Source organism: Cyprinus carpio, chromosome B24 (assembly GCF_018340385.1).
Source record: "Cyprinus carpio isolate SPL01 chromosome B24, ASM1834038v1, whole genome shotgun sequence".
Taxonomy (NCBI): domain Eukaryota; kingdom Metazoa; phylum Chordata; class Actinopteri; order Cypriniformes; family Cyprinidae; genus Cyprinus; species Cyprinus carpio.
Genome location: NC_056620.1, coordinates 2,688,260 through 2,703,592, shown reverse-complemented (window position 1 = coordinate 2,703,592; position 15,333 = coordinate 2,688,260). Strand labels below are relative to the sequence as shown.

At 33.9% G+C, this 15,333-nt stretch overlaps 1 protein-coding gene across 3 annotated transcripts in view; it reads right to left on the bottom strand.

The window, feature by feature from the left end:
• fars2 (phenylalanyl-tRNA synthetase 2, mitochondrial) overlaps nt 1-15,333 on the bottom strand; it is a 122,501-nt gene that overhangs the window by 40,635 nt on the left and 66,533 nt on the right. For all 3 annotated transcript variants that reach the window (XM_042752199.1, XM_042752201.1, XM_042752202.1), the window contains exon 6: nt 10,109-10,260. In XM_042752199.1, coding sequence (XP_042608133.1) covers nt 10,109-10,260 — 152 coding nt within the window. The remainder of the gene's footprint in view (nt 1-10,108; nt 10,261-15,333) is intronic.

Genomic DNA, 15,333 nt, shown 5'->3' with positions numbered 1-15,333 from the left:
AAAGCAATCAATATTGACCCACCTTTTTCTTTGTTAATAAGTGTTCCTTGTGTTATTGTTCACGATTTATCGGTACATATTATTGTTGAGAGGGGAAAAAATAAATGTTTTCATCAAAATGTAATAACTTCCTCTGCTCTGAAATGGGTTTTCTATTCTGCTGATGTAACCCAGGGAAAAATAACATTAACCTAACCTGTTTTCACCCAAAATATCCAATTAAATCCTGATGGATAAAATCAATTCTGCTTCTTATCATTTCTCACACAATATTCCCAAATGTGGTGTGACTAAAAACATGATCACTCATGTATATAGATTAAAAATAATATATATATATATATATATATATATATATATATATAGTTTTTTTTTACATTTAATATATTTGGAAGCTTTTTATTAAGAAAACTAATTAAGTGCCGTTTAATAATAATAATAATAATAATAATAATAATAATAATACCATTTAATGATTTAAATATAATTAATATTTTCATTTAATATATCTGGTAAATTTCTATTTTTTTGTTATTTATTAATTATAATCATTTATAATATAGTTAACATATTTTATATATTTTTATATTAAAAATATTGTATAATTTAATTGAAAAAAATATATATATATATACATTTAAGTGTAATATTTTTTCAGTTTTATTAAGCAAATTAAGTGCTAACTATTTAAAAATAAAAATTATTTGCAATATATTTACCATATTTTATAATTTAATAATTTAAAGTGCTATCAACTAATAATAATAATAATAATATTAAAATACTTATATTTTCTAATTTACTTTAATTATATGTCTGTTATTCATTGAGGTTCTAGATATTAAGACTAATAATTTAATGCATTTTATCATTTATATTAATTAAAAATAAAAACTAAATAAATGTTAAATTCAAGTGCCATCTTCGGCTCAGATTAATATAAACTAAGACTCATCTTCTATGGGTACGGCATAGTCTCACACAGAAACAGTTATAGCCGATAGTATAATATGTATGTAGATCAATTTTATTGACCAATCAGCATCCAGGACCAGAACTGTCTGCTTGTGAGTCACATTATTGAAGTTAAATGCATTGTGAATGCTGTCTGATGTTGACTATCTGTGTACGGACTATGTATAAAGCATCCACCCACAGTGATGCAGACTCTCCAAATGCTTCTCTTAGTACTAAGATGCTAATCTCAGTGTAGTGATGCAGCATGTGGTGTGATCCATGTCTTTGTTTTCATCACTGATTGCTCCATAAACATATCTGCAGTAAAGCGGCTTCTAATTAACCTCACAGCTGAGCGACCAGACCTCTTAAAGTCCTCATCTCAGTCCGACCGCTGAGTAAAAGCTGACAAAACAGCAGTCAAAGTGAAGTGAGTCAGCCTGCGCTTCATTCATCTCTCCTGAGCATCAGTGTTCATAATGAGAACGCCCAGCTCGGCTTTTACGAGGACTGAGGAGAATGAGTCAGGCCTTCCCAAACAAAAACTCAGAGGAAAGAATGGGTTGTAAAATGTGTATACTACAGAATAATGCCTCTCACTGGAGGAAATGTCAAGACATTTACCGGACTCACCCGTAAGGATTTTTCTGCTGGAGATTTGATTTTTACATCTTCACTGGGCTCACCACCAAATGATACAATGCTGATTAATAAAATGCATCATTATTACAATGTACTGTCATAAAATCTTGTCCCAGTTGTGTGAACTGACTCAAGTCCCTCACACTGGCCATCGCAGAGTATTTCTGGTTCAATCCAGATTTATAGCTCAGCTGTCTGGTCTAATTACACAAAACACTTTAAATGAATTGCTTGCACAGCAGCATGACAGTTTAAATGATTATGTTACGCCAAAATTTAAATTCTGTCATTATTTACTAATTTGGGACCAAAGTTGTATGACTCTATTCCCTACAAAATGGATGTTTCACTTTTGTATGAAAATTAATGGATATTCTTTCCTTAAAATTAAAGCTTTTTTAACTTTAACTTCATTTTCTAATTTGACTTAATGACTTAAATTTTTAAAGATTTCCTTTAAAAAGTTTATTTGATTGATTATTACTCACTTCTAAACATTGCTTTGTTTAATTAATAATGCTGTTTTTTATCTATTAAAGTGGCATGATTTTGAGTAAACCTTTCTTAACTGAATTTTCCATTTTGGTGAACTATTCCTTAAATCTTCATTACTCTTCAATAGACTTCAATCTACAGTGCTTAAAGAAAATTATTATTTTTTTAACATTTAAAATGAACTGTTTTGTTTTGTTTTATCTTATTGTATCGTATTATACCATACGTTATCGTACCGTATCTTATCGTATCGTATCGTATCGTATCTATCTTATCTTATCTTATCTTATCTTATCTTATCTTATCTTATCTTATCTTATCTTATCTTATCTTATCTTATCTTATCTTATCTTATCTTATCTATCTTATCTTATCTTATCTCCAGTTTTTTTTTTTTGTTCTGTAATTTCCCCCTTTAACAGATTCAATGCATTTCTGAATTCACCCTGGCTCTACATTTTCCAGAACTCTAATATGCTTTATTTCAAGACATATCTTTATATTTTGAACACAGCTACTCATGCTTGTCAGTAAAGGTGTGGTCATATTTAACACTGGTGAATTTTCATTAATAGGAATTAATGATCAGGAATAAAAAAGGGTAAAAACAAATCCCCATATGGTTTTGCAATCAGTTCGAGTTGGTCTCGTGGATTTACTTTGTTGACCAACAGAAATCCACTGGGTTTGAAAGTGTCTTCTGCGTGAGCTATGCTTCATTCATCACTAAAGTACTGAGAATAGAATATGGACCTTTTGTTGCCTGTGAAATTGTTAATGCGATCCCACCTTAAGGATGATGTTGGATGGGTTTTACCTGGTTGGTGTCAAAGACAGTGCTTTTGAGCTATAAAACTCAGCTGCAAAATATTCCTCAGAAAGATTTCAGATTTTGTCACAAGGCTTCTAGCAATCTCCAGGCATGACTTTCTCAGAAGTGTCATTCCCTCTGGTCACTGTCCCAAAGAGACTGCATCTGTGAACTACAGAGGAGTCTGTTGATGTCTGGAGAGTTTCTGCCATGTCAACTCTTACTGGCCTCCTGGTCATTTCTTTGAGAAGCGCCTTTCAGAATCACCTATCCTGAATCAGATATTATAATATTGATATGATCTCATAGTCTCTTCTCAAAGAATCTTTATCAAAAAAAGAACAAAAAATAATGGACAAAATTTAATATAAATAACTTTGGCATTTACATGCATCTTACTTGGAGCTGTTTAGGTGGCTTCTGCCATTTTACTCCATGGAGCTACAGAAACCAGCAATGTATGAAAGTCTGTTTTTACGTGTAACTGTAATTCAACTTTATATTTCACAATTGTAACTTTAATTCTTGTAACTGACTTTATATCTCCCAACTGTGACTTTAAATCTCACAATTGCAACCTTTTTTTTTATTCTGGCTTTATATCGTTTAACAGTTATTTTAAAGTGGCCATGAACTGAGAAATCAAAATGTCTTGTAATTCTGATTTTATCTCTTCTGTGATTTCAATTCTCCTAACTCTATTTCTTGTAATTGCGACTTTAAATCTCAGAATTGTGACTTTATTTCTTGTAATTGCAACTTTTTTCTTCTTCTTGTAATTCCGGCTTTGTATATTTTAACTGTGCTTTTAAATCTCACAATTTTGAAATTATTTATTGTAATTGCAATAAAATTTCTTGTAATTCTGGCTTTATATCTTTAACTGTTATTTAACTGTTAATTAAACTGTTATTTAACTGTTTATTTATCTCAAAATTGTTACTACATTTCTTATAATTCTTACTTTATACCTTCTATGGTTTTGAATCTCATAATTGTAACTTTATTTCTTGTAATTGTGACTTCAAATATCAGAATTGTGACTGTTTCTTGTAATTGCAACTTCTTCCTTGTAATTTCGGCTTTATATCTTACAACTATTTATATATTATTATTTATTTAAAAAAAAACAGTCTTCTGTGACTATATATATCTCACAATTATAATATTATTTCTTGTAATTGTGACTTTTGTTTTTCTTGTAATTCCATCTTTATATATTTTAACTGTGCTTTTAAATCTCATAATTTTGACTTTATTTTTTGTAATTGCAATTTAATTTTTTGTAATTCTTACTTTATACCCTCTATGGTTTTGAATCTCATAACTGTTACTTTATTTCTTGTAACTGTGACTTATATATTATTATTTATTAAAAAAATTCAGTCTTCTGTGACTATATATCTCACAATTATGTTGTTTATTGTAATTGTGAATTTAAATCTCCTAATTGTGACTTTATTTTTTATAATTGTGGCTTTATAATATCCTGTTATATGTGACTTTAAATGTAAATCTACATTATATCTCACACTTGTGAGATGGAATTTTTATTTTACATGTCACAAATATCATTTTATCTTCACATCTTTTCACTCTGAGGCGGAATGTGCCTCTACTCCACATTCCTGGTCTTATTGCGCAATGACTCATAAGTGTGGGAAAAAATCCTTTTAAATGTGCTTTAATTTGAGATCAGAATAAAATAATTAATGAGTGTTACTTTCTGAAGGCAGCATATATGCCTAAATCCAATATTTAGTCAAATATGACTAAACATTTGACATCATCACCTCTTTTTCAGTCCAGTTCACTCTATAGGTGTGATATATAAATGTGCCAGTATGTGTATGTATGAGCGTGAGCGTGATTGTGAAGTGTAATGTGATGCATAGTATCTTCCCCTGCGCAGTTTTGCATCGTCAACAACACCCCATTACTCATGAGGCTATAGTTGACGTTCTCTGAGCCATGGGCCATTAAATACACCCTGCTCTCTCTCTCTTTCACATACACACACACACTCTCTTGTGTCTCCTTCACTGTGGCTCAGTAATGGTGGCAGACATTAGCCTGCTGGCTTGTAGTGCTTTCCGGAAGGATCCCCCCCCCCGGGCTTCCGACAAAGAGGGCAGATTTTTAACAAGTCTGGGTCTTCCAGCAGCCTGCTGATGAGGACAACCATTTGCTTGCAGTACATCCCTTACTCCTATCACTGTCTCCCGACCTGACCGGCCGTGCTTAGCTGCAACTGCAGTCATGTACGTTCACACTTTTTGACACGTATCTTCTCTCCCTCCTTCACGCTCTGTCACTCAGCCAGCAAATTTAAAACCTTTTTTCAAAACAATCGGATTCCATTATATCCATTATAAAAAAGAGTGCAGCAAGTGAAGATGCTTTCTTCAAGAACAAGTGTCTCTCATCCACATACCTTTTTTTTCTTTTTTACACAAACAGCTTGACAGCAGAGCAAATGTTTATCACAGCATGACATAAATCCTGATGATGCAGTTTTGATGTGATGCTTCCAATATATATAAATACATAACCATGAGGGCCTCAAAACATTTAGTCTTGTCATTGCAGCCGATGCTGATGTTCTCAAATATGATATTACTACAGATGGCATCACACATATCCCATAATTAAACCTCACAGTAACCCACCAACCAGCAGAAAATCGCACTATATCACATCAGAAGAGCGTAAATCAGAGTGCTTTGACGAGCTCAGTCAGGCTAAATCTGGCAGTTCTCCGTCAGGTCTCCTGTCCACAGCTGTCAGATTTATTGACAGCTCTGTCAACTTTCCAAATTAATTCTGCTCGTTTACACCTGACAGCGTTACGGGCCGATAAATGCAGATTTGTGTTGTATTATAGTGCCCTTCGGGTGAGATTTTTTATTGATGTCAGACAAACAACTCCATGCTGAAAGAGAGCAAAGGAGAGAGAGTGTGAGATTTTTTCAGCAAATTTTTGAGTGAACTACTCCTTTAACTTTGTACATGATTTGTATATGTACAAGTAAATGATAAAAATGTGTATAATTAAAAGAGAATGCAACAGAAGGATTTTCAGACTTTTGGACTCTATTTTTTCACCATTTCAAGATTTGCACTGGCAACATGCATAAATAGATTCTGTCACGTCAATAATGACCACAGCTGAACTGAAAGAGACGAAAACATTTCTAAACTAAACATTTGCATTGCTTCTATGTCCGCTCACTACTGCTCTACTGATAGTTTCCTGTGACATTTCAATCCTATATACATTGCTGCACAGTTGGGAAAGACCATGACTTGAATGTCAGGTGCTACAAATCATCAGAAATGTTTATTGCTGGACAGCTTACATGTAATACCTTGACATTTCTGAGGGATATAGACATCCATCATATAACGGATGGAAAAAGTTCAGTGTAAATGTGGCATTTGGCCCTTTTTACATTCAGATGCCTATTTCACTGCACATAGTCTTCTAAAAATGTAACTTGCCTCTTCTCTAACTGTCCAAGTTAAAGCATTAAGATTGTATTTGTCAATGGAGCCAACTCAGCCTCCAAAAACTTCAGCAAACATGTTTCCATGAACATTTTTAGAAACAGAATAAATGATAGGCACGCAAGAAACTTTCAAGCTGTCTCAAGCCAAGGATGTGCATGTCACAAATATATCTAAAATATGCCTCTGTATCTCAGCTTACTATGAATGACTTCCCACCTTTGGGTTTTACTTTTCAGTCGTTAAGGGAATTTGCAGTAAGGGATTCAGTACAACCAATAAATACTGTTAGGCAACAGATAGCAATTTAGGATTTACCTACTGTCAGCAGAGCCTGCTGTGAAAGTTGATTGAATTACAGTACAAATAAATGATGTGCTGATAAATGCGTTGTGCTGTTCAAAGGTGTATTGGTTTATGCAATGTTTTTGCTCTTTTGGTTTCATTTTTTTCACTCTCAGCCCCGCCCCACTTGTTATTTTTATTAAATATTTTTATTATTACTTTTTTAACAGTTGACGGTAACAGGGTGGATATTTTTAAACTTTAAATTGCCATTACAAGTATTATTCTCAAGATGTGAAACTATTAATCATTTTTTGAAAAGGGAATTTAATGCTGATATTTTGACTTTTCATTATCAGTTGTTACCTTTACAAAACTATGGTTACAGGGTTGACGGTAACAGGGTGGACAGTTTTAAACTTTAAATTGACAATGCAATCCTTCTTCTCAAGGTGTGAAACTTTTTGTAACTTAATGTTTACTTTTGGAAAAAGAATTTAATGCTGATATTTTTACTTTTTATTATCAGTTGTTAACTTTACAAAATTATGGTTACAGGGTTGACGGTAACAGGGTGGACAGTTTTAAACTTTTAATTTACAATGCAAGAGCTCTTCTCAAGGTGTGAAACTTTTTGTAATTTAATTTTTACTTTTGGAAAAAGGATTTAATGCTGATATTTTTACTTTTTATTATCAGTTGTTAACTTTACAAAATTATGGTTACAGGGTTGACGGTAACAGGGTGGACAGTTTTAAACTTTTAGTTGACAGTGCAAGACTTCTTCTCAAGGTATGAAACATTTTGTAATTTAATGTGTACTTTTGGAAAAAGAATTTAATGCTGATATTTGAATGTTCACTTTTATACTGTCAACTGTTTACTTTACAAAGTTATGATAACATGTATGGACAGTTTAAATGTGCATTACAAGTCTTATTCTCAAGGTGTGAAACTATTATTAAGTACTTTTTGTAAAAGAGAATTTAATGCTTATATTTTATTGTTCAATTTGTTGATAGTTGATGGTAACAGGGTGGACAGTTTTACAAAATTGTAATTGACTTGGAAGCCTTGTTCTCACAAAAGTAAGGTAACAGGGTTGACAAGTAAGATTGCCCCTCACTGAGAATCAAAATAAAAAAAAGAAAGATGACTTTGAATTGTACTTGAAGACTTCCTGAAAAAATGGCGATGCCATTATGCATCCATATAATAAAAAAATCTGACAACAGTGTTTAGAAAACACACAAGAGGATTCTTTGATATTCATTGTTTTGCAGAATGAGAAAATGCTCACATTTCTTTGAGTCACATGTCAAAATCTAGTCATTTTTGAAGGAAAACCCTGCTGTGTTGTTGTCAAAACTGAAGCAGCGAGCACAAAGGAAAAGCATTATGTTTCCGATGGCTCTTTGAGGGCACATCTAATGCCAGAATCTTCCTCACCGAGCATGACGGGAGACTTGCTGCCAATCTCATCATATTACCAGCTCTAAAAACTGCCCGAGTCAGCAGTACCGCAGAGAAAACGAGAGAAAATGATTAGGACAATATTGCGAATGTGACATTTCCGACGGACGGAGATGGCTGGAGGCTAGATGAGCTGTGATTGGCCATCCTCTCACTGTAATTAGTGATTTGAAGTTGGAGAACAGGTTTAAAATAAGTATTGACGTCTCCCTCACCCTTTCTCTCTCTCTCTGGTTGTAGAAAGTATGAAGCAAAGCTCACAGGCATTGATGCAACTGCAGCAAAATGATCATAAAGAGGAAATTAGCTGCAGGACACACACACACACACACACACACAATACATTACGGCTACTTAGAAAAGTACTTCCGCAGCGGCAATACACTTACATTATGACAAATCACAAACTATTCTAGAAACTATTCAACTAATATATTTGTTTTTGAAGAAACGTACGCACAAACAAAGGTCTGGACCGAATCGAATTAGAAAAAGAGCAAAACAAACACCAATCTCTTTCAATTTCTAGCTGCCGTATGGGCTATTACACCCTTGCAGCACCTCATGATGTCATCTTATTTATGGATGTCATTAGGGGAAGGGGAGGGAAAAGGTTGCTATTTAAAAAAGATTAAGAGCAGGGACAGAGATGAATGTTTGCGGCTCTTTTTACGCACTGCAGGTTCTCGTTGTCTCATTCAACACACACACACACGGTCTGTACTAGTAGAGGGGACTTGGGACAGTCAGACTGCTGTTCCCCGCAGGTGAACTTCTCATCCTTTTTAAAAATTATTTATTGATGTCACAGGGTGAGGAAACAAAGGGCAACCTGAGCACAGCCTCTGCAGTCCACAAGAACAGACCTGTTTAGGAAGAGCCGTGCCGTATGAACTGCATTCAGAGAAAATCACGTGGCTCCTTCTGTGGTTAGTGAATGGGCGACGGAAGAAAGAGATAATGAGTTTGAAGAGCCTGTCAAACACGGTCCAATGTGAAATGGAGCCTAATGCTGGAGAGTTTAAAACCGGGCCATTAGGCATCGTTGACCCTCCCCTCTTTTGTCAATAGATGAACGCTGTGGTGCCAACGGCCCCGCGCAATAACATTAGCATTCTCTCCTGTCAAAGCCATTAGCTTTGACAATGATTGCAAAGACTGTCAAATACAATTGAACAAATGAATGATGGAACACAGCAACTACTTAAAATCTTCACGTTGGATCAACAGCTGGAATGAATGAATGAATCAATCAATCAATCAATCAATCAATGAAAAATAATAGACTTTTGGATACATTAATTAATGTAATTCAATTTGAATGTACTTTATTTTGGCAGTTTAGGTTAAATTTATGATGTTTTTGCAATCATTGTATACAAATATTTCAAATAAATACATAAAACAGACTCATCTGCACAACTTCCCTTCACCTAGAAAAATTATGGAATTATGTAATATATATATTCTCTAATAAAACAGCTAAATTTCAGTTCTCAATTTAATTAATCTTTTTTTAAGAGGAAAAAAGAGCTAAAAGTACCGACTTAGAATAGGACTGAACACATTTAATAAATAATTTTCTGTATTTTTTATATTAATTAATAAGTTAAGTTATAACTCAAGACAAGATTCTGAGTAAAGATTACATAAACAAGATTTAATATAAACTCTGAAAAAAACATCATAATACATAATATACTGTATATAAAGTGATTTTTTTTTCTTATTTTAGAGTTTTTAAAAAGACCTTTACTGAAAATAAATAAACAAACAAACAAATAAACAGCTAAGCATACTAATTTATAATAGAACGTAAATAAAACCATTTCATCATTTATTTATTTTTATTTTTTTAGTCTTGTGCTGCTGGAATGCTTGTTCAGTTATAGGTTTTGGCTTTAAGCATTTCTGAATCTGACATGTTGGATTTCTTACTTTGGATGTGTGAACTCGTCCACCAGCGTGACCTTCTCCACTAGATCTCCTCCGATGCTGCGCACCAGGTCGTAGAAGTCGTTTTCCGTGTAACCTTCGGCCGGCAGCCAAAAAGAGATGTCATTGAAGAGCGATGGGTACTTACTGAGAGGCTGCGAAAAAGAGAGAAGAAGAAATCCATTCGTTAGGATTACAATACATAAGAAAACAATACATGCAGGGAATATATGCATCCATTCTTACTTGCATGTTTTGCATTCAAAAACCTCACTATTTTCAGCACTCACAATTACACACACACACACACACACACACACACACACACACACACACACACACACACAGGAGGATGCTGGTGTGAGCGAGGCGTCTCTTCAGCCGGAGGTTAAATCTACAGTCACACCCTGAGGCCATCATACCTACAAGGGCTAGTATCTTTATAACAGCATCCATCTGAGCCGTCCTGGCTCACAGAAAACCTCGAACACTCATAAAACACCGGCAGTTGTCTTCCACAAGATAAAGCTGTATGGAGGAGTGTGGTAAAAGATCTCAAACCAACCTCCTTTCTGCAGGTAAATTTGTGTTTACATCATTATTATTCAGCAGTTCTGCTCCTCTGATCTGATTTGCAGAGCAGCATTCAAAGAGTATGAAACAAAAACTTACAATATGTACAGTATAAAAACATAATTGCATAGAGTAAAAACTAAGCTAGCAGTCTATTTGGCAAGTAAGAGTGGTATGCCAATTTAATGTGCTGAAACTTAGCTAAATAATAAATTAAAATATATATATATATATATATATATAATTTCAAAATATTTAGCTTAATATATTGTATTTTATATATAACATAATTTGGTTTGGGGTTTTTCTGGGATGGACTCTGTTCAGTGGGCGTATCAAACTGTTCATGACACAGCCATTTTATAACCGCAGAAAGCCACTCAAAGCCGTATGCCATATTGATTTTACAAGTTAAGGGGATTTTTTTTCTTCTGTTGAAAAAGCATTTTAATCCATCCTAAGGTGGTTTGGTGCTCTTAGAAAGCCACCAAGCTGATTTCATTGGTCAGGCTGGTCTGGTTTGCAGGTTTTAGAAGGGTTTTGGGAACTTGTCAGCTGATCAGGGGTGTGTTTCCTGTACAACGCCATATGCTCTGTAGGAGAAATTAACCTCTATTAAACTCTAGTAACTTCCATCATTTGAACCTTGCTGGTTCAACAGTGTACAATGGCTGATATGTCATGCAGGTGAAATAACTTCTGCTGTTTAACTGGTTCAGGATCAAATTATTGTTGTGAATAATGAACATTGCATCTTAGGTTAAGGTTGCTATTTTCAAATCAATCGCCGGATATATATTTTTTGCAAAAGATCTGTCCACTTGTGATTTTAACATAGACTATGCTTCCAGGTCAAGAGCTGTAGTTCCAATCACACAGCTTTATACATTTTCATTGAAACTTTGGTTTCGGGAAACACTAAACCACTAAAAATGTTGATAATGAATCATATCTCTCTTTACTACTAGTTATAGCATGAAATAAACATGAATGAATATCAGAAGGTGTTGAAAGAAACCATACAGCTTACTGAAACGCATTGTTTCATCCCGCGTTTCAACTGCGGAAGGACGTTTATAAAACAAATAATAATAATAATAATAATAATAATAATAATAATAAGCAACTTCAAAACTGTAGAGCTCTCATTGAAAGCCATTTATGTCTATAGCTTGTTAGTATTTTATCTAAAAAAAAAAAATTCTAGTGAGGAGCATTTTGCTTAATATATGCATTATATTACATATTGATTATAGCTTTACTTAACCTAGAGATGTCTTCATTATTTAATGTAAGTTTGAAAAAATATGTCATGAAAACAAGCTTTTATTACAAACACTGTTCAAACATTTCAACCACAAATTGGAGTATAAACAATTAAATCAATTACATCATTTCAAGTTGGTATAAAAGCCGCCTTGTGTGCAATTTAAATGCAGTATGTTGATTATTAAATAAATTTGATGAATATGTTGTCGATTAAATAAGTTTTATTTTCAGTTAAGAGTTTTGTGTTTGGGCTTAATGAAAATTTTAATTTGGTTCAATCTCTAATAGTTGGTCAATGATGCTTTTGGGCAAAGAATATTCCCTTAAAATCTTTGTTATATCTTAGTGTGCTTGACATGAATGTATATGCACTATAGAGAACATGTTAAGATGCCATTAGTGTTTGTGAGGTTATTAAAGTGAGGACAGTGTGCTTGTCTTATGGATACCTGCATTGCGCTGCTTGTTTTTGGCTGAGTGTGTGTGTGTGTGTGTGTGTGTGTGTGTGTGTGGAGGCTGTTTGTGTGTCACTCAGCATGTCTTATTGTGTGCAGTGATTTATAGTGTGCACTTGTGTGTATGTTGCACATGTTGCTCTCACAGGACACGACAAAACATACAAGGGCGGATGAGAGCACTGACCCCACGGTCATACCTCATTACCAGCGCAGAGAGAGAGAGAGAGAGAGACTGTCATATATAACCCCAGCAGAGCATCAGGCAAACCGACAAGCAATTCTCTCTCTCTCTCTCTCTCTCTCTCTGAGTAATGGACAGTGGGCAGAGAGGGAGATGGGCTGAGAAATGACCTACAGCCAGAGAGCACAGGTAATCAGTCACACACACATTCCCTGCAGGACGAGCATCCAGCCTGCCTCATACCACACACACACACACACACACACACACACACACACACACACACACACACACACACACACACACACACACACACACACACACACATCTATAGGAGGACATGTTCACTGTCAAACCTTTAATAGACCAAGGTCCCTCAACAATATATGCCATGTGAGACATACAGAAGATCACATACTGTCCTTAAAAAACCTCTCCTACGGTCTGTGTGCAACAATTTCATTGCTAATTCAAACAGGCATTCATGCAATTAATGTGCTACAGCAATAAAGGGAAATCACAGTGATAGAAAAAAGGCATAAAAGGTAAAAATATTTTCTCTTATCTCAGTTTAATGTGCAAAGACTACTTGAAGTAATCAAAGATTGGTTTCAGAATTCACTGTACAGATTCCTTTAAAAAAAATAGCTATAATAAAATTATATTAATATTGGTTTCTGCATTATTTTTTGTTGTTTTTAGTGCTTTTGCTTAATGTTTTGTGCTGACATACACCCCTGACATATTTACAGTAGATGTCACGTGACACTGGCTCAACCAATGGCATGAGTCAGGGGAGGGGCTGCCCGTTTGTCTGACCAATAGAAAATCTGGAGTGTTTAGGAAACCTGTTGAAAACAAATAACATAATTTTTACTGAAACTACACTTCATCTTTAAGTGGATTTTTCTGGATCAGAAAGTTTCTCTGCTCTGCTGCATTTAAACCAATTTTTATAGTTTCAATAACCCAGTCAGCACAAATACGCTTCTGTTCAAAAGTTTTGTTTTTTGTAAAGAATCTAATACTTTTTGTTCAGCAAGGACGCATTAAATTGATCAAAAGTGACAGTAAAACATTTATAATATTACAAAAGATTTTCTATTTCAAATAAACACTGTTCTTTTGAACTTTCTATTCTTCACATATACAGAGAAATAAAATGCATCACAGTTTCCATAAAAATGTGAAGCAGCAGAACTTGAAACTTTTTTTGGATATTTATTAATCCAACATTTTTCTTGTTTCTTGTAGATATCAGCATATTAGAATGATTTCTGAAGATCATGTGACACTGAAGACTGGAGTAATGATGCTGGAAATACAGATTAAAAAATTTAATTAAATTAAAAAATTAAATATATTCACATTAAAAAAATAATAATAAAAAAACTGTTCTTTTAAACTGAAATAATATTCCACAATATTCACATTTTTACATGTGAATACCAAGATGCCTGATCATCTGGAAAACCTTGCAATCCAGGTTTAATGAGATTCTCATTTGTTTGTCCCTCTATTATATGTTCCTTTTACTAAGAAACAGCAATATTCCCAGCTCAGCGTCTATCTAGACGGCTGGTTTTATTAGTTGCACCTCAGCGGTACAAGAACAAATCATCATTGCATTGATTCAGACTTCAGTGAATTTAGTGACAGTATTTTCAGACCAGCTGTTTGGATTCAGCTCGCAAAGCTGTGGTCGTCACGGTCTGTGCGCTCGCAGCTATGCTTATGACTGACTATTATGGGATAGCGTACTGCGTGTGTTCATTTGACCCTTAGAATAATAGCAAAAAGGGAAAAAAATGAGATGGAGAGAGGCGGCGCAGAGAGAGGAACAGAATATGAATTTGACACAATGGCACTGCAAACCTTAGTGACATCACAAGAGAAATGCACACTGGGAAACATCCTGAACCTGGTTGAGATCTTAATGCCCGTTCACATCAAGAAGGATAACTATGATAATATGCTGTGTACAGACTGGAAGTGATTCCAGCAATATCATTCCTCTGTATCGTTATTGTTATAGCTGCGGTGTGGATTTCACTATTTTGGAATTATTCCTTTTTTAAAAATGTTTAAAAAATGACCTTTTATGCTCACCAAGGCTGCATTTATATGATCAAAATTTGGTAAAAACAGTAATATTATGAAATATTATTACACTTCAAGATAACTGTTTTCTATGTGAATATATTGTAAACTGGTATATATTTCTGTGATCAAAGCTGAATTTTCAGCATCATTACTCCAGTCTTTAGTGTCACACGATACTTCAGAAATCATTCTAATATGCTGATTGATGTTGAGTTGTTACACCATGAAACTGTATATGAAAATCACATTACTTATTTATAATTAACAGTGCCCATGAAAATAATAATAATAATAATAATGTATAAAGATGATATGATACATGCATAATTCTGAGCTAACATAAACAGCTACCAAAAGTGAGTTGTCCAGAAGTATACATTGGATTATTTTTGTCTTTTATGGCTAGTCCCACAATGTTCTGGAATGTTTTCAGAAAGCAGAACATTACAGAATATTAGAACAACTTCTAGAATGTTCCAATCATTGGCAAAAAAATAAAAAATAAATAAACACTTGAAAAAAAAAGAAAGAAAGAAAATGCTAAATTAGTACAAAAATGATCTGTACTAAACAAATGTTTCATACTTATTGATAGAATACCAAAAATTGTTGATGCTACGTGAAAATAAATAGTACAATAACAA